We start from the raw sequence: 26,048 nt of genomic DNA on the forward strand, positions 1-26,048 counted from the left end.
ATGCATGTATCTTTAGTACCTTGTTTGAGCTTTATTGAAAATCGAATGGAATGCATGTAAACGTGTGATTAAACCCCCATTCGTCATTATTTCAAGGTCCTACATTGACTACCTGAATAGCCTATACACTATTTCCTACCTTTAAGAGAGTAATTTGAATGCTAAAATGTTATATGCTCCTAGTTTTATTTGTGAAAAATGGAATGGTGTGGTGGATGAATTGAAAAGAAAAAGGTAGTAGAAAAAAAAGAGTTGAATAAAAAAATGGTTGATAAGAAGTTGTGAAAAAGTTGAAAAATCATTGAAGTGAAGAAAAATAAGTGTGAAAATGTGAATGAAAAGGAGTTGAAGTTAGATTGAGCATAAGTATAAATTACTCCTTATTTTGAATTCTTATCCTTCATTTGTAGCCATAAGCCATGCCTTACATTATAAGCCGATTAAGTCTTATTGACCAAGTCTCAGTTGCCCAATATATTAGTGGAGAAGAGTTGCGAGAATTTAGCCTATGGACTGGTTATTGATACTTTTAATGATTATAAATTTTGATCGAAACACGCACACACTCTTATTCTTTGCATTTACTTATTTGTGAGTGTTTTTGATTAATATCATTTATTTGATCCTATGCTACCCTGAAAAGTGATCATGATCTATGAATGTGTGAATTGAACTTGGATAAGGGTGTTTTGAACGTGAGTTGCGGAGATTGTGAGTTTATGCGGTTATTTTGATAATGATTAAAACTTTCAAGTGTTAGTAGATTGAATGGGATTGGATTTGAAAATTCTTTGAAATAATTGATGAGGTCATTGCTCCATAGTATTTCTTGGCTATTCTTGTTGTTTTTGGTGATTTGAGTTTTTGGAAGATTATTATTTTGAATAGTTTTGCTCGGGACTAGCAAAAGTCTAAGTTTGGGGGTATTTGATAAGTGTATTTTATACACTTAATTTATATATGATTTTAATTGTTAATTATTGGTTTCGAGCAGATTTATGTGGGTGTTTTTTTGTTTTTGTGATTGTAGGAAATTATTGAAGTGTTTTGGAAAAGAAGAAGAAAATTAGAATTTTGTGGAGAAAAGAAGAAAATAAAAAGAAGGAAAAGAAAGAAGAGAAGTCAGGAGAAGAAAAAGAAAAGAAGAAAAGAAACGTACAGATAAGAAAGAATGAAATAGTGATGGGCTTCCTTTAATGGGCCAAACATTAGCGCTAAAATAAGCGCTAAAGAGTAGAGGAAGAAGAGTTATCGCGCTTCAAGAGAAAGTAAATTCCAGAGGCTCATGCGCGGGCGCGCGTCGCAGATTTCAGCGTTTTTATTATTTCGGGAAATAATTTTCTTGGGCTTTAGTCTTGGGATTTTGTGCGATATAAAAGGAAATTCTTTTCAGACATGGAGGAAAGGAGCCGCCACACACATTAACACGCATATCAGAGAAAAGCTTGATCGTGATTTCTGGAGGATTATGTGCTTTAATTGAAGAACGAAGACGGAGATCGATAGACCGGACACGGCATCGACGACGGATTTGTTTCTTATATTTTATTTATTTAATTCTGAATTTATGTTGAATTTTCTGAACATGAGTTGTTTTACTCAGAATTTTATTATGAACTAATTTTTTACAGTCTAAAGGTCGGATGGAACCTGGTGCAGATTCTTTCATGAATTTTTGATTTTATTGAATTGAGTTTCTTCTAGATTAATTATTTTTCTAGAATTGATTGTCTTTTCAATTATCTGATCAATAATTGATTTGTTATATTTATTTGAAATCTGGCACTCGGGAAAGGAGATTTTGAATAAGACCAATAGAAAATACACTGTTATTTATTTATATCGCTCGGGAGAGTGTATAATTTTAACAGAGCTTCTAAAAAGAACATTGTTTTGAATTGATCACTGCAAGTAGATTCTTAATAGGGATATTGGAATTGAATTGTAGTTGATATATTTTATTCGGCACTCGGGAGAGGAAATAATACACTTAAGTGTTCTTGGCTATTAATTGACTAGAATTCATGAAGATTAATTAATTAGGATTGATTGTTGTTGAAACCAGGTGAAATCTATACCTCTAGACCATTTTTCTTTGATTGATTATTTCTGAAAGTTGTGTGCGTGCTTTTACACTCTTTAATTATTTTATTTATCTCCAAAATTCTCAAATATTGATTTTCTAGATAAACTTTGGACTAATTTAATTACAATCACTGAATATTTTTATTTTACTCCCTGTGGGATCGATATCTGATTTTATCACTATATTAAAACTTGACACTCATACGCTTGCGAGCATTTTTCACAACAACCGACGACCTGGAGGTTTGCTTCACAATCTACCTATTCCTGAGTGGAAGTGGGAGCTTATCACGATGGATTTTGTGACACATTTGCCAGTATCCTCGAGGAATCGTGATGTTATCTGGGTTGTGGTGGACCGACTCACCAAGTCAGCGCATTTTATTGCCTATAGCCGTGAGTACTCTATGGATCGTATGGCTCGGTTGTACATTCAGGAGATCGTTTGACTTCATGGAGTGCCTGTGAGCATTGTCAGCGATCGAGACCCCAGGTTTACTTCTAGGTTCTGGGGGAGTGTTCAGCGTGCGATGGGCACTACTCTCAGTTTGAGTACATCCTATCATACGAATACTGATGGTCAGTCAGTGCGTACTATCCGTACTTTGGAGGATATGCTTCGAGCGTGCACTATGGACTTTGGTTCACGCTGGCAGGATCATTTGCCATTGATTGAGTTCGCGTACAACAACAGCTATCATAGTAGCATTGGGATGGCTCCTTTTGAGGCATTGTACGGGCGACATTGTTGTACTCCAATCTTCTGGGAAGAAGTGGGGGAGAGACAGGCTGAAGGACCGGAGTTAGTCCAGCAGACAGCAGATGTTGTTGACCAGATCAAAAAACAGATTAAGACTGCACATGATCGTCAGGCCAGCTATGCTAATACTAAGCGTAGGTCTTTGCAGTTTGATATTGGAAAGAAAGTGTTTCTGAGAGTTTCACCTTTCCACAGGATTCTCAGATTTGGCCTCAAGGGCAAGTTGTCTCCTATATTTATCGGTCTGTTTGAGATCTTGGAGAGCATTGGCGATTTAGACTATCGGCTAGCTTTGCCACTTTATCTGTCCAGCATTCACGACGTGTTCCACGTATCTTTGTTGCGACGGTATGTTGTGGATCAGTCTCATATTCTGCAGCCGTCTGAAGTTCAGGTGGATACAGATTTGACTTATGTAGTGAGACCTATTCGTATCCTGGATCATAAGTATAAGGTTTTGCAGAATAAAGTCATTCATCTGGTTTTAGTTCAGTGGCAGCGCCGAGGCACTGAAGAAGCCACTTGGGAGCTTGAAAGAAGGATGCGTTCAGAACATCCTGAGTTATTTTGATTTCATTGTCGTGTTGTATTATGTTGTGAACTCTGTAAACGTTTGATTTGAATAAAGAATATAATGTTTCTGCATGTTGTTTTACATTCAATACTTAAGATATGATTTCGAGGAAGAAATATCTTAAGTGGGGGAGAATGTAGTAGCCCGTACCCGAAATTGGTGATTAATTGTTAATCACTCTAATTTATCATGTTAGTTTAAGTTAAATGTGATTAAGGAAACTCTTAATGGATTAACGGAGTCCGGGAATAGACCCAGAATGATCAGAAATGGTCCGGAGGGTCAAGAGGAACGGATTCATTTTCGGGGATCGGACGCAACGTTCGTGCCATCATAATGCGTCATTGCTTACGCACTTGATGGGACATCGGAAGCAACGAAGGGGAACGGACGCAACGTTCGTCGGACGAACGAACGCAACGATGAGGAACGGACGTTCCGTTCATTGTCTAAAAATAGAGGTGTCGAGCCTCAGTTTCAGATGCACCAATCACCTCTTCTCTCTCGTTTCTTCAGCCTTCTAGCTTAGATCTAGGGAATTCTAAGCGTCCCATTGGGAATCCGGAAGTGGCGTAGCGATCCAGTCGTCGCAGCGGAGCTGTGGCCTTGTTTTGAGGCAAGCGACAGTAACGGGCTGACGACGGACACAGGTATAGCTTTTGATTCCTAAAAATGTTTAGGAGTATGCAATAGCTTAGTTAAGGCTTTTAGAGCACTATAATGATATTAGTATCATTTGGCAGTGTAATGCGGACTAAAGGCGTGGACCTAGAGCTGGTAGAGCTTGCCTAGTATTTGAGGTACGAAAGTACTGTTCGAGATATCCTGACTGAGTATGCACGTATTATGTGACTGCATGATTTATATGACATGATTATATGATGCATACATTTGCATCTTGATCTATCTCTTTTGAGATGTCTGTTAGTAGGGTTTTACCCTATCCTGTTAGTGGATGGACTTCCATCGATTTGGGTCCGGAGTATCCACTGGTTTTTGGAATGTGAGTCACCTCCTGAAGCGACGACATAACGTGCTACATACCAGGGCCCGGTCTGTCTTTGTTATCTGATTCTTGGCCTCTAGTCAGTATGAGGTACACTTGCATGCATGTATACTCATACTCTTGTGCTGAGCATTTTATGCTCACGTCTTGTACTTTGTGTATCTGGACACCCTATTCCATGGGGCAGATTTGCGATTGGATGAGGCGGGTGGATCCAAGAGGGGCTAGGCAGTGGATGGCCAGCTGGAGCTTCGCCTAGGGTTTTATTTTATTATATTGGTTGATATAGTATTCGATTTGGTTGTATAACTATTTGGGTATTTGCAGATTCCTTTCCTTGGGATTTTATAATATTTATGGCTTCCGCAGTTTAATTCTGGTTTACTATTTAATAAAGTTAATTGATTGCCTAAGTTTCTGATTAGTAGGTGATCTCGGTAAGGGTCACTACATCGGATCCTCCGATACGGTTTGGATCCTCTGTTCCTGACTTCGGATCCTCCAAAGTCCCATCAGTGACATCACCAATGACGTATTATTCTTGGACAGCTGGCCATGCAAGTTCGGAGCCTCGGATCCGAGGTTTGGATCCTCCGATCTGGTTCAGAGCCTCCGTTCCCAGGTTTGGATCCTCCGATCTGGTTCGGAGCCTCCGTTCCCAAGTTTGGATCCTTCGAACCCTCAGAACCTTCCCGGCCATTTTGAGTGCCCTGGATCCATTTTTGAACTCCTTAGACTTTTTAGGAAATCCCTTAATCATGTTTTACTAAATATAAATATGATCACATGATTAATTACTCATTAATCATTAATTCTTGATACGAGTCACTACAAGAATAGTACAAATCAGATTTGGATCTCTCTAGTAGCTCTGATAATTTTTGTAAACTTGCGGCTTTGTGATTCCTTCTTGTGCCTCTTCTCGGTGCTTAACATCATTCCTTGCATCTTTAATCCCTCTTTTCATGCTCTTATCATATTTTTAAATCTCATGCATATAATAAAAACAACAAAAAAATACGCATAAAACCGCTTGATACGTCACAAAAGCCAAGTCAGAACATATGCAAATTAAGTGCATAAAATGCACTTATCAGCGAACTCGACCAAAAACGGTTCCATACTATTCAATTCGATCTCCTTCGACGTCTTTTAAGAAAAATAAACACTCACATGTTGAAAAGTACAAGTACACACCCAAAAAAGCTTCAAAATATGAAAGAGATCCATCAAACAACCCAACTTTTAAAAGTTTGATTCAAAACCTCGCAAACATCATACATACACAAAAACTCTGCGTTTTTACATATCTCAAGACATAAATCTCAATTAAATTCAAATAACTGTACATCAAAACCTCAAGAACGATCTACACTTCAGAAATTTACATCATGTTCTTAAAAATCAATGCAAAAGAATACATATACATATTAACATGCATATTTTCAAATCAAAATTACATATATCTTAAATGGTGGTTTCAAAAGCATTAAAAACTTTTCTGATCGTTGTAGGTTAAAGATAATTGGTACTTTGGTAGCGATTCTAGCCTTGCACGAACGAGATTAAGAAGACTTTCTTGTAACTTGGTGCAGTGTTTGAACGAGAGAAGGAAGAGAGAATAAGGGTTTTGGCGACGACTAGGGGGAGAAAATGATAAAATGATTTTGACGCATACTCAGTTGGTAACTAATGGACTTGAAGTCGGTCCATTAGTTACAAACACCATCTTTTCAAATTTTTTTTCCCAAATATTAAAATAACAGTACTGTTCAAATCTAAAACTTAAAATAACCTGAAATATTTTTCTTAACCTCGTTCCCATGTTAGTTTTGTTCCTTAGTCCAGAAAAATCCCAACCTGAATATATTAAAACTAATTTGCAATATTAAAACATCAAGCATAATCATATCATACTTTAAATTCCAAGAATAACATACATACATTCATAAAAATCATTTTAAAAAAAAATATCGTGAGTGAATTAGTGGACTTTTGGAGCTTAATTACATCTATATTATATATAAAGAATCTGTCAGTTAGACAAAAGAAAACACTATCTTTTTTTTTTTTTTTGCCAAAATTGTCCTTAAATGGTATAGATTACACTTTTGTTTTTTTTTTTTTCTTTTCTTTTATTTTTTTTTTTGATTTTGACATTTCAAATTGCAGTTTTATCAATCGACAATTTTTACGATTATGATATTACTCATATTTGAATTATAAATCAAAGTAATTTAAATAATATTATACAAGCACACAACGCGTGCACCGACATACTAGATTTAATAATTATTGCATAAGTTTTAGGTGAACTAAACCACATATTTTAGGATTATTATCCTAATAATTATTGTGTATGATGAATTACTAGTGAGGACCTGGCTCACAAATCACAATGTATTTATTACATTAGCTGTGTGTACAAGTGTATTGACCGACTGATGTATGATGTATGATGTATGATGTATGATGTATGATGTATGATGTATGATGTAGATGGATTATATACTTTATTGCATGTAAAATGGCCACGTGATTGAGAAATTATTTTTAAATATAATTAATTCCTGGCTCTGCTATTGCTTGTAGTTGTATGATGTTTGGATTTTGCTATCATCCGCATCCAGAATTACACCCCTTCCGTTGGAACTATTAGACCATATGCAACAGGATCCAATGAGTTTTACTGGGTCACAAAATTTAGGCTGAAATTTATCCCGTGAATTATGGATTAAAGGGTGCAACATTCATGCGTTATGCTTTTTTGTTTTTAGGTCTTCAGTATCGTTGAAGCCTAGTCCTGTATATCTTCTAACTTTAAATTTTTGCAACTGTGGTTTTATTCCTCTCTTGTATAAATAAATTAATTTGCTTTCTGATAAAAACATCCTTATATTATTTTAAGACGGCATGTCACACATTTGTGGTACTTGGGTCGAATTTTGTGGATTATGTTTTTATAATCATCTCTATTTGTTGAATGGAGAGTTAGCTTTATATGATTTTGAGCAAAAGAATTTCGAAAATTTTCAAGGAAAAGCATGGAGACATTATAATAATGTTTTTATAGTGTAATATTACAAGCAGCTAATTTGGCATTAAATTACAAGTTATAGATTGATTTCATACAAAGCTTTTACAAAAACTCTTCTTGTTCAAAGAGTTACTATATATGATGCAATGGATTATGTGATATAATACACTTAATTATTCTAATGGAACTTCTCTCAATCAAGCCTAAACCAGCTCAATACCTCAACTTAATATTAAAATAAATGGTGTTAAAGCCATTTTCAGAGGCTATAAGTCAGGCTTTCCATGAAGAGGAAATATCTACAACTGCTTCTCCAACTGTTAGGTAAAGCCCTTCCATCTCGAATGAAGTCAAAACATTTGATTGATGCAACTTTTCGACTACACTTCCAACAGGGTTCGCAAGCACAAGCTGCACAACAACCAGATCCAATGGTCAGCACAATTTTTCTACTATACTATTGGCTCAATGTTTGCAGCATCATGTATCATGTATAAGATTGAAAATTTGCTAGAGATACTTGGAACTAGAGGTTATATGATGGTTTTGTACCTTAAGTGACCGTTTATCGAGCATCTTTTGGAGTTCGTTGATCATGTCGATACCACTCGTGTCGATTGCTGTAACAGCTGAATGAGAAAAGACAGTTGAACGAGAAAGGACAATTAGCCCAGTACTATAAGTTGAAAGTTGAGTGTGGATATTATCTCGTGTCTGACAAATCAGGAAAAAATTAGTAAATTCACAGGAAGCAGGATCGCAAATTCATCGAGACTAACCTGTCATGTCAAGAATTACAACTTTCATATTGCTTTTATTGTTCGATGCCAGCCACTCTTCTTCTTCTCTAATCCATCTCAATATCCTGCAATTCAAGAGTTATATGCTGGCAATACCATTTCATTTCAAGATTTTGGAGAAAAATTTCTGAATCCACTTCTAACCTTTCATGTAGGTAGGTGGTATTCGCAAAGTAGATAGGAGCCTCCAACGCGAGGATAAGAAAACAAGGAACTCTCGCAGCTTCTCTGTATCTGCTAAGGTTTTGATATATTTGGGTCCCTGGAATGTTCCCTAGAACCGCTGTGTTTGGCCGCGTTACGTGCAACAATATCTTGAAAACCGAGACTCCAACCTGATCAAGATTTAAATTTCAAGAAAAGGGCTCAATGAAAAATCAATTGAAGTTATTTATGAAAGTTACATTAGAAAACTTACTGCTATAGCCAGACCAGCAGGTACTGAGATGAATAAAACACCAAGAAACGAGCACAAGCAAGCCATGAAATCGAGCTTGTCGACTTTCCAGAGGCGAAAAGCAGCCTCGTAATCTATTAGTCCTATTACAGCAGTTATGATAATTGCCGCTAAAATGAGATTGGGAGTGTACTGGAACAGAGGCATGAGAAATAGCAGTGTCACTAGCACGGCAGCAGCCATTATTACATTGGACACTACAGTTCGTGCTCCAGCATTGTAGTTTACAGCAGATCTTGAAAATGATCCTGGTAAAATAAGTTGGGTTTTTTGCTGCTATGAGATTTTATCCTATTAAGGCTCAATAAAATGGATTTGAAATGCGAAATTACCGGTGGTAACATAGCACGAAGTGCACGATCCTGCCATATTCATTAGGCCAATGGCCACCATTTCTTGATTCCCATCTACTTGGTAGTTTTTCAGGGAAGCAAATGTTCTTCCCACTGCAATCCCTTCCTATAGATGAGGAGAAATGAAATTAAATAAAGCATACGACTTGAATTCAACTCAAGACCTATTAATTAGAACATACTGTGAGAGACAGTATCCCGGTTATAATTCCAGTTTTGACGGCAAGAACCAGATGAGAGCCACGAAAGAATAGCATGTTCAAAGAAAGTGGATTAAGCCCCTTGGGCAAGTGACCAATCTGGAAAAGTACGAGGCTCGTTAAAACATAAGACAAAGTAGAAACATATTTGCATAAACATGTGTTTCTTACCGTTTTGATCTGTGGAGCTTTAGATTTAAGGCAGACGACCAGTATGGTTGATAGTATGACGGATGCTAATGGTGCAGCTGCCGATATCCAAAATAATTTTGGTTTTCTCATGCTCTGCATTCAATTATGGAGTTTAAGATATCATTTTGAAAAGTTTTTTGAAGCATAGGCCAAAAATTTATGAAAGAAAAGAGATTTAAAGTGAAAGAAAAAAGAAAAAAACACTCACAATTTGTCTTGCAGTCAATAACAAGACCAGAAAAGCCATTGCCATAACAATGGTCTGCCAAGACCACTGCAGAAATGAAATAAAATCGCGGTTAATGTGTTATATTTGAAGATTTAAGATAAAAGAGCTTTAGTTGCATAACTTTTCGATCACAACAATTCTGCCAAGTATAAGAACAAAATTAGTTTTCTCGAAAAGGGTCAATGCAATTTGAAAAACGACATTTCCATGATCCCTAATGTGTTGTATAAGAATTCGGTGAATTATGCAAAGGCACTACTTAAGAAACATGGTTTGGATCTTTTGATGTAAAATTTCAAACGTCCATTTTCTATAGATGGTACCTCATTGTTGTGATGGAAAACAGACGATAAAACGGGAATGAGCTGCATTTTTGCTGTAAAATGGACTATTCCAAGCATCCCTTTTAGCTGTTGCAAAGAAACAATGACTGCTGCACCAGCCATGAAGCCAACTAGAGTCGCCTTTGAAAGAAAATCAATAACGAATCCCAATCTGTAAATCACATCAAATTTACTCAGATATCTTTTCTTGAAACATCCATATATCCTGGGGAAATGAAAAACAGAATAGGCAGCGATTCGACTAATTTCTTTGATGCGCCAAAATAACATACCTTAGGAAACCAAGAGAAAACTGGAACAGGCCTGCGAAAAACGTGGCAGTGAAGGCCAGTTGAAGGTAAAGAACTGGATCTTCATTGTAAGAAACAACTTCACTAAGCATTGTTCCCATCACTAGAGAAGCTATCGAGACGGGGCCAACTGCAAGATGTCGAGAACTCCCAAGAACTGAATATATCAGAGGTGGCACGAAACTCGAATCTGCTTAAGAACAAGTTTAACATCATTATTATATATGTGATTTTGAGATATGATAAATACAGTTTGATTCTTGAAATGTTTGAGGTTTGGTACATACATAGCCCAATGATGGGTGGCAGATTTGCTAGCTTCGCGTAACTAATGCCCTGTTCATGTAGAATAGAAGACACAACACGTCATCGAGATTTAGTGAATAAGGATCCCATCATTATTTACTTGGATATAGATCAACTTTTTTTCACTGGAAATATTTTGCTTCAAGAATTAAAATATAATCACCATTCAATTTACATTTGAAATTCTTGGATGGTCTATGGGGAACAATTATTAGCTAAAAATTATAGGGTGCACGTGGAATTATGTAGAGAGGTGAGTAAACTTTCTTATAGATCGTTGGACCCAAAACTTTTTGATGGTCTCATCAAATCGAGAAAAAAAATCAAAAGTTTCATTTAATGTTTTTTTAAAAAAAAAAAAAAAAGTAAATCATGTTTTCCCAAAAACTAAGAGATTAATATTGAAGTTTGACAAAATAAACTAAGACAAAAAGACAATATATATGATCAAAATTGTGCATGATTCCCTCAATAACTCAACAAGGGATGAATATTGTTATTGAGTCATGATCATCTCTTGTGATCAGTTGGAATTTTTGTGAAAGGGACTTTTAGCATAACATATAATACATAATATATTTCGAATTTCTTTAGGTTGGTAGCTAGGAGAGCCAACGTGCACGTAAACTTGTTGAATATATAATAATCGATCGATCCGATGCAGATATTCTTCTGTTTCTCATGAAATTATTATGATTAGGCCAACTTTATAATTATGAGTACATATAATGAAATTACAACTTATGCGCAAAACTCATCAAAAACCAAGGGTTTAAAGGGATTTAAATAATTTTACCTTTTATGAATGAAACACATGAAAAATATATTATGGATGCATTATATATTCGATCTTCTCAGAAAAGTCATTAAAAGTGGACAAAATAATTCACTTTTTTTAAAAAAAGAAAAAAGAAAAAAGAAAAAGTTTGTACCTGTGGAATGGCAAGGCTCCCAATAGTGAGGCCCGAAACAACATCGGATTTGAGCATTTGGAGACTGTAATTGGGTGCCCACTTGAAGATGGGAAACAGAAACTGAAGGCCAAGGACCAACTTCCTGTACCACGTTTGATCCTTAAACTTGTGAAGTGGGTCGTCGGGGAAGAAGATCTCCGACAGACGGTGGCGGAGTTTCTGCACGGTGGTTGTGGGAGGCGGCAGGCACACTCTGTGCACTTGCGACGGTAGCGTTGTGGTTTCTTGCGTCAATATGGGTGGGGCTTCCAGGTCTGGAAAATCTTCGATTCTGTTTGAATTCAAGCCCATCTTTGGTTGGGGGAAGTTAACTTTGGTTTCTGATGGATTTTGCCAACTCTCTTCCACCCTTTTTATAGTGCCAATTTTCAATCTTGCATGGACTCTCCTTCTATTTCGATCTTTAATTTCTTTTTTATATTTATTTTTATTTCAAACATTTTTAAAAAAGTAACACTCATTTGAGACGGTGTCCTCCGTGAGAAGGGTTAACCTTACCCATATTTATAATAATAAGTAATACTTTTGACATAAATTGTAATACTTTTAAATGGATAACCCATACAAGAGATCCGTCTCATAAAAATAGCCCTTGAGACCGTCTCATAGGAGTTTTTGTCTTTTTAAAATAAGACACTTTCATGGATTAGGTGGGTTTCATCATATATACCGTGACAAATAATTTTTTCCTAATTAAAAATAGACAAGAACTCTTGTGAGACGATCTTAAGAGTTATTTTTTTTAGATTAATCTTTTATATGAGTTATCCATTAAAAAGTATTACATTTTATGCCAAAAATATTACTTATTATTATAAATATGGATAGGGTTAACCCGTCTCACAGATTAGACCGTCGCACTAGAGTGTTATTCAAAGAAATAATATTTTTTCATATCAGATCGAATCGAAAATTCGTAAAAAAAAAAAAAAATTAAGGTATAGTCTCATAAGAATGGTTGTAAATCAAATTTTTGTTTCTGACAACCATGTTGATTGTGATAAACTTTTCAGCTTATGTTATATATTTTAAGTTTTGGAGAGATTACATGAAATTTAATAAAGATTATTTTTGTACCCGATCAATCTAAAAATAATCAAATTCTCTTCTTAAGGAAATCCATACTGTTTTTTCAAGTTAAAAAGTCGTTGAATTTTGACAAATTTTCTCTAAAATTCGTATGTTTTGGGGAAACTATATAAAATTCAATAATAATTTTTTTGTACCTAAATAATCTAAAAACAACCAATTTCTCTTCCCTGTCCTATATTTTTCCAGAAAAAAAAAGGTCTTTGAATTTTGAAAAATTTTCTATTACATTTTAAAAGTTTTGGGAAATTATATAAAATTCAATGAAATTATTTTTGTACCCCGATAAATCTACAAACTATCAAGTTCTCTTTTCAAGGAAATCTAGACTATATTTTCATTTTCGTTTAAAAGGAAATATTTTTCATTTAAATTTTTTTAAAAAAAACCAAGTTTAATTTTGGTAAATTTCTTATTTATATCCATTACTACCATATATCTCATCTAATCTTTTTTTAAACTAATAATCCACGCACGCAAAAATTCGCGTGTATAGTTTATATTATATCTAAAAATAACAAACACTTTTTTATATTTTAAAATTCAAAAATATAATTGAAAGATGGTAGTTATAAAAAGTAAGGACATTTTTGTCCACTCATTAATTTAAACAAGATGATTGATTATTCTAAGGGGTTCATGTATTATTATATTGTATTATATTGTATAGATTAAAATTCACACATAATCTACATCAAATTAAATATATATTTAATATAGTTGAATCATTATTTTTCTTAATAAATCACACGTTATTCAAACAATAATTACAAACTATAACAAAATAATCACAAATATTTTCAATATAAGTATTCTTATATATATATATATATATATATATATATATATATATGGAAAAATTGCAATTTTGGTCCTGTATGTTTGTTATTTTGCGATTTCGGTCATCTATGTATTTATATTTCAGTTTTAGTCCTGCATGTTATGATTTTTGGCAATTTTAGTCCATTTTTGGAAAATGCTTACGTAGCACTGTACATTTCAAGTCCATATCAGCACTGCATTTGTGCCACATCAGCGCCACATCGAAAGAAGGACTAAAATTGCCAAAAAATAAAGATAACAGACTAAAACTGAAATCTAAAAACATAGAGGACCGAAATCGCAAAATGACAAACATACAGGATCAAAAAAGTAATTTTTCTTTATATATATATATAATAATAATAACTAACTAATTAAACTCCAAAAGTAATTACCCAACTATAATCACTACAAAAAAATTTCGGCATTTGCGACGGTCAAAGCGTCGCACAAACCGTTGAAAAATTAAATTTGCAACGGTTGTTCTCTACCGTCGCCAAACTCATCGTCGAATTCTTTTGCGACAGTTTTGGCCAACCGTGGAAAAATTTGCGACGGTTTAAAACAAGCGTAGCAATATATTGCGAAGCTTTAGCAACAACTGTGGCAATAATTTGCCACAATTACACTTTAATCGTTGCAAAAAATGCAACGGTTTTACTTTAACCATGGCAAATATTTGCCACGGTTGTTTCAAATCGTCGCACATTTTGCCACGGTTGTGCATAAACCGTTGTAAATATTTTATTATATAATTAAAAAATGATTATTTATATATTTTATTAATCAATATTAAATTATTAATATTAGTAAAATATTATAATTAATATTTTAACAAATTTGTAAAATAACGGGCTGCAACGGCAGGAGGCGGTGGATGGCAGGGGATGAAATAAACAAAAAAAAAACAAAAAAATGCAATAAATATCAAAAACGATCACTAACACCTAATTAAAACCAACAAAAAGCTGAAAAAAATAGGGACTGACCAACGGGAAGAACGGAAGGGGCGGCACCGGTGGTGGGCAGGGGTTGAAATAAACTAAAAAAATCCAATAAATATCAAAACGGATCACTAACACCTAATTAAAACCAACAAAAAGCTGAAAAAAAAATAGGGACTCACCAACGGGAAGAATGGAAGGGGCGGCGCCGACGGTGGACTTGTGGCAGGGGCGGACCGGAGCAATTGATTGAAAATGTCAATGAAAACTTCAGAATAATGAATTAAAATGAATCCTAACACGCGTAGATTTAAAATCCCTAATTTTTTGGTTGAATTACACGCCAGAAAGAGGGCTGGAGCGGCGGCGGTAGGGTTTCCATGGAGGAGAAAAGAATTAAAGGTAAGAAGAGGAAGAATAAAGGGGAGTCAAGGAGAGAGAAAATACTCTCATTTGCGACGGTTTTACTCTAACCGTTGCAAAATAAATTATCATTTAATTAATTAATTAATTATATTTGCCACAGTTGAAGCTTAACCGTGGCAATATTAGAACGGTTTAAGCTTAACCGTGACAAATTTAAATAATGATTTTATTAAATTTTAATTATTTATGATTTATTTATATTATGTACACAAGATACGGTACTTATTTAATTATTGATACAATGCATATGTTTTCTGGATTATGTAAAGAATTTTGTGCAAATTATAATTTAATTAATTAATTAATTAAAATTGTCATGGTTGACGCTTAACCGTGGCAATATTGCGACGGTTTAATCTCAATCGTGAAAAATTTCATTAATTTTTTAATTAAATTATAATTATTTGTGATTTATTTATATTATGTACACAAGATAGGGTACTTTACATGACATATGTAGGAAAAATTTCACAATATCAGTTAACGTATAATTCAAAGTTTCAACTTATTTAATTAATTATTGGTACAATGTGTACCCTGGATATACAAAATTTTCCACGGTTGAACTTAAATCGTGGAAAATGTATTGCCATGGTTTGCTTTAACCGTAGCAATTTGCCACGGTTAATGGAACAAACCGTGACATTAAATTTGCCACGGTTTAGATTAACCATGGCATAAACCGTGGAAAATGTAATGCCACGTTTTGTTCTAGAATTTTGCCATGGTTTGTATTAACCGTCGCAAGTTGCCACGGTTAAAGTCAACTGTGGCAAATTTTGTCACGATTTAAATCAAACCGCGGCAAATTGCCCTTTTTTTTGTATTGAATGGTTACCAAATGTAGATTTTCTAAAATTTGCATTTAAATTTATTTTTAAAAAAAAAAACTATACAGAAGCTAAAAATTTTACAAGATAAATACCACACGTGAAAATTTTAAAATTCAGATTGTTTTAAAAATTTATATAAATAATATAATTTTAATTAACCACAAAGGAGTGTACAATGATTCCAAGTATATTTATGGGTGTGAGCATATGTGCAACCATGTATGCATGTTTTATTGGAGAAATATTATTTTTGATCCAATAACTTGTCCACTTTTTGGTTTTGGTCTATTAGCTTAATTTGGTTTTGATACATTAACTTTTAATTTTCAGTGATTTTGGTCCAATCTCTGACGTGGAAGCTAGACACGTCATCATTTATGATGCTACGTGAGAATTTTCCAGTGCCACATCAGCAGTTAGACCAAAATACCCGAAACCTAAAAGTTAAAGTACTAAAACCAAAATTTGAAAAGTTAATGGACCAAAAAAAATGGACAAGTTAATTGTAGTGACCCGCGGCGTGATCACCTACTAATCAGAAAGCTTAAGCATGCAATAATCTTAATTAAAACATAATAAAAAATTATCAGCGAAAAACACCAAAGTTATACAAACCCAAGCAAAAAAAATCCGAATACTGAATTTATTATAACCAAATCGAAATAACTACTCAGTTCCAAACCAACAAGTTCTGATACAATCCTCGGAATACACGTACAAAAACTCCCAACAACAACCAAAACCCTACAACTAAGTCCGCCCTGAGCCTCCTGCTCCGTCCAACCTAAGACCTGCCCCGTCGAATGGGGTGTCCAATAAACACAAAAATATGGGCGTGAGCGAACTACGCTCAACACAAAAGTATGAGTATACAAATATTATATGAGCATGAATGTAAGTGTACGGGGTACCAAGATTCAATGTCAAGAAACTCTGATCAAACAGACTCGACGTCAAGATATGTTGCACTCTGTGCCATCGCACGAGGAGGTGGCTCACACACCCTACTATGGATATCGGTGACCTAATTAAGAGTAAACGTATCCAACCATCCACTAACACACTAGGGTAACCACTCTAATACAGGCTATCTCAAGGATATATAAGATCAAAATATGAATATGCATGAAACATAATATCGTGACATGATATATGTAGATAAAATCATGCCATATAAATAATGCAACACATAATACATGCATACTAGGTCAGGGTATCTCGAACAGTACTTTCGTTCCTCAATAATATCAGGTAAGCTATTCTAGCTCTAATATCCAAGCCTATAATCACAAAATTACTATATCACTAATCATCATATAAAATCTTTAACTAAGCTAATAGATACTCCCAAACTATTTATAGAAACTTGGATTATACTTTCGTCCATCGTTGGCCCATTGTTGTAGATTGTCCCAAAACTCAGGCACAACTCCGGTACGACTTCGGAGACTCCTCTACAACACCCGAACTACGCCTAAGAAAGCTGGAAACCCCTAAAACTACTTTAGATATCGAGAGAGAAGCAAGTGAATTGGTGCCAAAAAATGAATCTCGGATGCCCTATTTATAGGCCGAGATCGGACGTTTCGAACTCCCGATCGGACGTTCCGATCTCCACATGCATGTCACGTTCCGAACTGTCATGATCGGAAGCTCTGATCCCTACTTCGTAAGTTCCTATCTCATGCATTCAGCTACATGTTCAAACGTCAACGACACGTCACAAGTGCGCATGGCCTAACTCGATCTCGTTCGGACCTTTCGAACTTGTCCAAGTCCACTTCGACCCTTTGACCATTTATGACATCCTGGAGTCGATTTATTGGTTTGATTAATCAAATTAAAATCACTTAATTAAGTTTAACCATTTAATCTTGTAAAATGGGATTGGGTTACTACATTCTCTCTCCACTTTAGAGATTTCGTCCTCAAAATCAAATCTTAAGTAAATGAATTCAAAACTGAACAAAACATCTGTAGTGACCCGCGCCATGATCACCTACTAATCAGTAGCTTATGCATGCATTTCATTTAATTAAACAGTAATAAGATATAATCAGTGTAAACCATAAAAATCAGTTACAATCCCAAGAAAAAAAATCTGTAAATACTTAGTTATACAACCATATTGAAGGTAATGTATAAACCCAAACAACATAAATTACTGAAAGTCTAGTCAGAACACAAACATCTCCAACTGCTGCCACTCTACAGCCTAAGCTCTCCTAGAACCACCCGCCCCAACCAACCGCAAACCTGCCCCATGGATTAAGGTGTCCAGAAACAACGGTACGAGGACTTGAGCATGAAACGCTCAGCACGAGAGTATGAGTATACAAATATTATATGAGCATGAATGCAAGTGATCTGGATACCAAGACACGATGGTCAAGAAACAAGCTCACAAGCCGGGCCAAGAGTATATAACAAGTTGCGCCGTCGCATCAGGAGATGGCTCCTATACCCAGTTTATAATGATGATCTGATACTAGTACTAGTGTCAAAACATAACGGTGACCTTACTCAAGACTTACGTATCCAACCATGCACTACTCGTAGGGTGAGCGCCCTACTATAGGATATCTCAAGAATACATGATCAATATGCTCATGGATTCTGCATAATATCATGACAGGTATATTCAGATAAAATCATGTCATATAATCAAATAAAACATGCAAACACATAATACATTCATACTCAGTCTGGATATCTCAAACAGTACTTTCGTACTTTATTTACTAGGCAAGCTATACCAGCTCTAAGTCCAAGCCTATAGTCCGCATTACAATAAAAAATACTCATGCATCATAATCTTATTCTAAAATCCTTAACTAAGATATATCATAATCCCTATTTTCTATAAGGAACCAGAGCTATACCTTCGTCCATAGTCAGCCCGCTGATGGCGACTGCCCCAGAACTTGGGCAGCACTTTGCTGCAACTCCGGAGAACCTCGTCAAATCCGGGACCAAGCCTAGGAAGGCTGGAAACACCCAAAAAAACCTAGAATACACTAAGAACAGAGAGAGAGAGAGAGATAGAGGAGTGAGTTTGGTGTGAAAATGTGATCCTCGGAACCCCTACTTATAGGAGGATATCGGACGCTCCGATCGGGGGTTCGGATGCTTCGATCTCTACATGCAGACCACGTCACTGCATGCACAGTTCGGATGCTCCGATCCCTACTTTGGAGGCTCCAAACTGCAGCGTGTCCGATCAGTATTGACACCTCATAAACTGCATGGCCTAATTGAGATCGGACACTCCGATCCTGGTTCGGACGCTCCGAACACACCGTAGCCTCCGATCCTTGATCTGTGCCTTCGAAGGGTTTGGAACCTCCGAACTCTGGTTCGGACCTTCCGAACTGGCCTTGGTCAAAAATCCATAATTCGTCCATTTAATTACAAATTAAGCCTCTAATCCATGCTTAATCAATATTTATTATTTAATCTTGTAAAATGAAATCGGGCTACTACAACATCCTTTTATTACCACTGAGTATTTTACAAGATACAATACTTAAAACAAAAGTACAACCAAAACAACTCAATATGATCCAAACGCATGCGGCTCTCTAGTACTCAATTGGCTTCCTCAGTGCCTCGATGCTGCCACTGAACTAGAACAAGAGGAATGACCTTGTTCCATAGCACCTTATCCTTATGATCCATAATACGCAAAGTTCTCTCCACATATGTCAAATTTGTATCAAACTGTACCTCAAAAGGATGTAAAATATGAGACTCATCTGCCACATACCGTCACAACAGTGATACATGAAACATATCATGGATTCCAGATAAATACGGCAACAATGCTAGTCAGAAAGCTAAATCTTCAACACTTTCCAAAATCTCAAATGGACCGTTGAATCTCAGAGATAGCCTTCCCTTGAGACCAAATCTCAAAATCATGGGGGATGGTGAAACTTTCAAGAAAACCTTTTTACCTACCTGGAACTGTAAAGGTCTGTTACGCCTTAAACGCATATAAATATCGATTCTGAGATTTATGTTTTTAATGCATTAACAAGGCACTTTTGTTTATGTTTTGATGATTAACAAATCTAGGTTAAAATGTTACTAATGTTTACAATGAGCTTATTACAGAGTTAAAATTTTCAAGGCTCAATTTCGTACAAGTTTATTCAAGATCAGAAACAAATTTCAAAGACTTATACTACTACGCGTTCGGAAGTTCCGATTGGAGTTCAGAACCTCCGATCCAGAACAGAAGGATCTTTGTAAGCTAAGGGACGATCGGACGTTCCGATCATGGTTCGGAAGCTCCGATCTATTTTCAAGGAATTTTATATTGTTCGGAAATAGAACGGAAGATACGAAGTGACGAGATCGGAAGCACCGATCATACATCGGAAGTTCCGATCTACTACGGCGGCCTGATAATCTTGTCCGGAAGACTTTTGCCCGACAACATATTTAATGCGCCGATCGGAAGCTCCGAAGTGAGATCGGAAGTTCCGATCCTGTACAAACCGCGTGACTCAGAATTCAAATTTCGGAAGCTCCGATGCTGGGAACGGAAGTTCCGATCGATGCCGAATTTTCAACTATAAATAGAGGCATTCCGAGACCATTTCAAGTATCCCAACATCTTCAAGTCTCTCAATCCTCTTAAGCATTATTTGAGCTATTTGTTGAGCAATTTGTAGCCCCTTTGAGCTTTCAAAATATATTCATATATCGAGTTGTATCCGGGGTTGTGAAAATCGTTGGTGTAAACACTTGAGTGTGAAACCAAGTGTTGTGTGATTGTTGAGGCTATCCTTGGAGCCCTTAAGGCCAAGTGTTGAGTTGTATCGGCGCGGTGATCGTGTCAAGTTGTAAGTCTATCCTTAGAGCCATCAAAGCCAAGTCGTTCGAAGTGCTAGTGGATCCTTGGTTAATCGATCTTAACCAAGAAGGGGAGACGTAGACGATTTATCGTCGAACTTCCATAAACATCTCTTATCCCTTTTACTGCTTTATTTACATTACGCATTTATTTACTGCTCTTATTATTAATTGCTTTAAGTCTTCCGCTTGCGTATTTGCATAATCGCTTTAAATTGCTAAAGTTGTCAATAGAACCTAAATCCACCCCCCTCCATTAGGTTCTAACAAGTGGTATCAGAGCCACCTTTTTCAAAATATTTTCAAAAAGGTTCTTATGGCAAATCTAGCGAGCGACTATGCTCAAGGGCAATCAACAAATCGTCCTCCTCTTTTCAATGGCATAAACTACGGATATTGGAAAAACCAAATGTCCCTATATATCCAATCCGTAGATTATGACCTTTGGAAGGTTACTGTGAAAGGTCCCTATATACCTACTAAAGAGGTTGATGGTGTCAAAATTCCTAAGGGAATGGATGAATTTTCTAAGGAGGATATGAAACTTATATCTCAAAATGCTAAAGCCATGAATATTCTTCATTGTTCCTTAGATATGAACGAGTACAACCGGATCTCAATGTGCTCATCCGCTAAAGAGATATGGGACAAGTTGGAGATATGTCATGAAGGGACTAATCAAGTCAAAGAAACAAAGATCGATCTACTCCAACTCAAATACGAAACATTCGAGATGGAATCAAATGAAGATGTAGATACTATGTTCCGAAGGCTTACTCAAATTATCAATGAGCTAGCCCAACTCGGGGAACAATATCCAACCAAATAAGTGTGGAGGAGAGCTCTACGCGCCTTACCCAAGGAGTGGGATGCCAAGAGGACGGCTATCATAGAATCCAACAAAGGCGACACCGCTTCCTATGACCTTGATCAACTTCATGGGACTCTAAAAACCCATGAGTTGGAACTGTCAACAAGGAAGGAAATAAAGAAAGAAGATATCAAGGCAAAGGGGATTGCTCTATCTAACCAATCCAAAGAAGATGAAGACGATGATATGACACTCTTTGCAAGAAAATTCAAAAGATTTATGCGAGGAAACAACTTCAAAAAGAAGACGGACAAAGAAGTTACCTGCTACAACTGTCAAAAAACAAGGCCACTATGCAAATGAGTGTCTTCTCAAAAAGAAAGTTGACAAGGGAAAGAAGAAAGCACTCATAGCCACTTGGAGTGATAGCGACGATGATGAGGAGGAAGCAAACATCTGCCTCATGGCTAAAAGTGATGACATCATCTCTGACGACGATGACGAGGTACCTACCTATGACGAACTACTACATGCATATAAACAAATGTTTGATATGGCTAAGTGACTTAGAAAGGAAAATAAAAACCTTAAAAATGAATTAGAAACTAAGGGGCATGAAAACGTAAGATTAAAGGATGACATAGCCTACTTAGAAAAATCTTTTAATAAGTTCAATGTCAGTAGTAATAAATTGAATAATCTACTTAGCATGCAGAAATGTAGTTTTGATCAGGGTGGAATAGGGTACGGTAAGAAATCAATAGACTTTACTAGTCTAATTGCTAAAGCAAAAATGAGATCACCCCCTACATGCTCTTATTGTTGTAAAATTGGTCGTGCTAGATATAAATGTAGATCCTTGAGATTTCAATATGATCAAAAGAGTTATATGAAATGGAGGCCTAAGAGTACTTAACAACTCATCAGTTGGCATTATGAGATCATGATCTAAGGGAGTTCATCATAGACCGGTTTAAACTGCCTTGACTTGCGAATGGTTTTCCTGATGAACGCTGCTCTGTCCAAGAAAATAGGTTTTTAAAGAGGCCATAGCCCTACCTACTAGTGGGAGCACTCTTAGAAAGTGGCGATGATGTTGCTATGAGAGACTGAACTCTTAGAAGTCTATTTTATATCTCTCTTTTCTAACATTGTGGACCCAAAAGAACTAAACGGTACCAAAACCAATTTTTGCAGGGAAATAGGAAAACTATTCTCCCTAGCATATGGTATCTAGACAGTGGATGTTCTAGACATATGACGGGAAACAAAGAGCTACTCCAATCCATCAAACCAAAAGAGAAGGGATCTGTCACCTTTGGAGACAACAGCAAAGGAGTAATTGAAGGAATCGGCTAAATAGGTATATCTAAATCTTGCTTGATTGATGATGTACTCCTAGTGAAAGGGCTTAAACATAATCTACTAAGCATAAGTCAATTGTGCAATAGAGGTTATGAAGTTAAATTCACTCCTCAACACTGCACTATATCACTCACGACTGACAAATCCATAAATTTCAAAGGATATAGAAGTGAAAATGTATACAAGGTTTCTTTAAATAATTTATCTTTATTAAACATCAAAAGCCTTGTATCCTTGAATGTTGATGACAACATTCTTTGGCATAGACGACTAGGTCATGTTGGTCCTAGTACCATAGAAAATCTTTTTAAACTTGATTTAGTTGTTGGTATGCCAAAACTCAATTTAAAATTAGATTTTGTTTGTGATGCGTGTCAACTTGGCAAACATATAAGAGAATATTTTAAAAGCAAAAATTTTATATCTACTTCTATGCCCCTTGAACTCCTTCACCTAGATCTATGTGGTCCCTCGAGGAACGCTAGCCTAGGAGGGAAGCTTTATGCATTTGTCATTGTGGATGATTTCTCAAGTTACACGTGGACATTGTTTTTAGCCCACAAAAATGATGTCTTTGATTACTTTAAAACTTTTTTCAAACGAGTTGAGAATGAGAAAAATTTTCTATAAAACAGATCCGTAGTGACCACGGAACTGAATTTCAAAATGAGAGTTTTACAATTTTTTGTGAAGAGAAAGGCATCAGTCACAATTTTTCTTGTCCTAGGACTTCTCAACAAAACGGGGTCATTGAGAGGAAAAATAGGACACTTGTGGAGATTGCGAGGACCATGATATGTGAGCATTCTCTACCAAAATATTTTTGGGCTGAAGCAATGAACATTGATTGTTACATCATTAATCGTGTATCAATAAGGCCAATTCTCAAGAAAACTCCATATAAATTATGGAGAGGGAGAAAGCCTAACATTTATTACTTTCGAGCTTTCGGTTCCAAATGCTACATACATAATAAAGGTAAGGACAACCTTGGCAAATTTGATGTCAAATCCGACAAAGGTATTTTTCTTGGATATTCCACAAGTAAGGATTTTAGAGTTTTTAATAAACGTACTTTACTTGTTGAAGAATCTATGCATGTTGTATTTGATGAATCTATGTCAATAGTCTCTCGCACTAACAATGATGATGTAGAATTACTCGAAGAAGAGATGGCTTCACTAAGTCTAAATGATTTAGATGTTTCTGTTGAGGAAACACCACTTTCGAAGGATTGGACGCTTCACAAAGATCATCCTATAGATCTTATCATTGGAAGTCCTTCGAAGGGTGTAACCACTCGTTCTTCTCTTAATAATATTTGCAATCATCTTGCTTTTGTTTCACATGTTGAACCTAAGTGCATTGATGATGCTTTATTAGATGATTCTTGGATTATTGCTATGCAAGATGAATTGAATGAGTTTAAACGCAATGATGTTTGGTATCTTGTTCCTAGGCCACATGATAGATCTATTATTGGAACTAAATGAGTGTTTAGGAATAAACTTGATGAGCATGGCACTATCACTAGAAATAAAGCTAGGCTTGTAGCTAAAGGATATAGTCAAGAAGAAGACATTGATTATGATGAGACATATGCGCCTGTTGCTAGACTAGAATCCATTCGCATGCTGCTTGCTTTTGCTTGTTCTAGAAATTTTAAGTTATTTCAAATGGATGTTAAAAGTGCTTTCCTGAATGATGAATTCAAAGAAGAAGTTTATATTGAACAACCTGATGGCTTTGTTGATGCTTTACTGCATGATCATGTGTATAGATTAAACAAAGCTTTGTATGGATTAAAACAAGCTCCTAGAGCTTGGTATGATAAATTGTCTACTTTCTTGCTTTCAAATGGTTTTTCAAGAGGAAAGATCGACATTACTTTATTCACCAAGAATGTCAAAAATGATCTTTTGATTGTGCAAATTTATGTTGATGATATAATATTTGGTTCTACTGATGAATCTCTTTGTCAAGATTTCTCCAAGCTTATGCAGGAACACTTTGAGATGAGCATGATGGGGGAACTTAACTATTTCCTTGGATTGCAAATCAAACAGTGCAAGGATGGATTCTTTGTGAACCAAAGCAAATACATCAAGGAGATTCTAAAGAAGTTTGGGATGGAGAACACAAAATCATCATCCACACCGATGAGCACAGCAATCAGACTCGACAAGGATGAAAATGGTAAAACTGTAGATCAATCTTCCTTTCGTAGTATGATTGGCTCCTTACTTTATGCTACTGCTAGTAGACCGGACATTATGTTTAGTGTTTGCTTGTGTGCACGATTTCAATCATGTCCAAAGGAATCACATTTGTTCGCCTTAAAACGCATTTTCAAATATCTTTCAAATACTCCAAATCTCGGCTTGTGGTATTCAAAAATTTTTTTCTTTGATTTAAAAGCATACTGTGATGCCGACTTTGGTGGATATAAGGTGGACAGGAAAAGCACTAGTGGAACCTGTTTCTTTTTAGGAAACTGTTTAGTTTCTTGGTTTTCCAAAAAGCAAAACTGTGTTGCGTTGTCAATGACCGAAGCCGAATATATGGCTGCCGGTAGTTGTTGTGCGCAAATTCTTTGGATGAAGCATCAATTGCTCGACTATGGCGTCTCTTTTTCAAAAATCCCTATTTTCTGTGACAACACTAGCGCCATTTGTCTTACAAAGAATCCGATTCAACATTCGCACACCAAACATATTGACATTCGTCATCATTTTATTCGTGACCACATCGAACGAAATGAAGTTGAACTTCAATATGTTGACACATCAAATCAAATTGTCGATATTTTTACAAAACCACTAGATGAAAATACTTTTATTCGTTTGCGTGGTGAACTTGATATGATTGAGTTGTAATCGCTTGTAGACATAAGTTAAAATTAATGTCATATTAAGGGGGAGCTTAATATTAAAAAAATCGAGCAAATTAATGTTGGAAAATACAAATTAATTGTATTTTTCAATACTATAAAGCTCACATTTTTATATGGTTTATTTGTTTAAGAATTAATTTGCAAAATTTAAAATTAAAGAGTCAAAAATCGCAATTTTACCTCAGGTGGATCGGAACCACCGATTCCAGATCGGAAACACCGATTGAGAATCGGAAATTCCGATCCCTATCCCGCCATTTTCTATTCTATGCGGTAATTTTCCCTCCAAGACATAGATCGGAACCTCCGATCAAAAATCGGAACTTCCGATCCAAATCTTATCCGGCTTTTTGAATTATTTTCACTGCCTTAAAATTAATTACCGCTTCAGGATCGGA

The 26,048-nt window shown here is 35.8% G+C and overlaps 1 protein-coding gene across 1 annotated transcript; it reads right to left on the bottom strand.

Annotated features, from left to right (window-relative positions):
- Positions 1–7,488: 7,488 nt before the first annotated feature.
- Positions 7,489–14,901, bottom strand: LOC140880034 (probable sulfate transporter 3.4). The gene is made up of 14 exons (XM_073284083.1): positions 12,245–14,901; positions 11,566–12,063; positions 10,615–10,663; positions 10,310–10,517; positions 10,017–10,188; positions 9,673–9,738; positions 9,444–9,557; positions 9,255–9,371; positions 9,052–9,178; positions 8,681–8,967; positions 8,407–8,597; positions 8,242–8,327; positions 8,015–8,091; positions 7,489–7,873 (listed from the first exon to the last, which is right to left on the bottom strand). The coding sequence occupies exons 2-14, from the start codon at positions 11,896–11,898 to the stop codon at positions 7,736–7,738; spliced, it is 1,965 nt and encodes a 654-aa protein (XP_073140184.1). The 5' UTR covers positions 11,899–12,063; positions 12,245–14,901; the 3' UTR covers positions 7,489–7,735.
- Between the last annotated feature and the right edge of the window lie 11,147 nt (positions 14,902–26,048).

Source organism: Henckelia pumila, chromosome 2, assembly GCF_033568475.1.
Source record: "Henckelia pumila isolate YLH828 chromosome 2, ASM3356847v2, whole genome shotgun sequence".
NCBI lineage: Eukaryota > Viridiplantae > Streptophyta > Magnoliopsida > Lamiales > Gesneriaceae > Henckelia > Henckelia pumila.

Excerpts from the sequence above, each read along its gene's own strand:
- LOC140880034 (XM_073284083.1), bottom strand. The coding sequence starts at position 11,898 with ATGGGCTTGAATTCAAACAGAATCGAAGATTTTCCAGACCTGGAAGCC. Across the intron at positions 10,664-11,565 it reads GGAGCCTTGCCATTCCACAG|GGCATTAGTTACGCGAAGCT; the intron begins GTACAAACTTTT and ends CTACATGAACAG. Across the intron at positions 8,328-8,406 it reads ACCACCTACCTACATGAAAG|GATATTGAGATGGATTAGAG; the intron begins GTTAGAAGTGGA and ends CTTGAATTGCAG.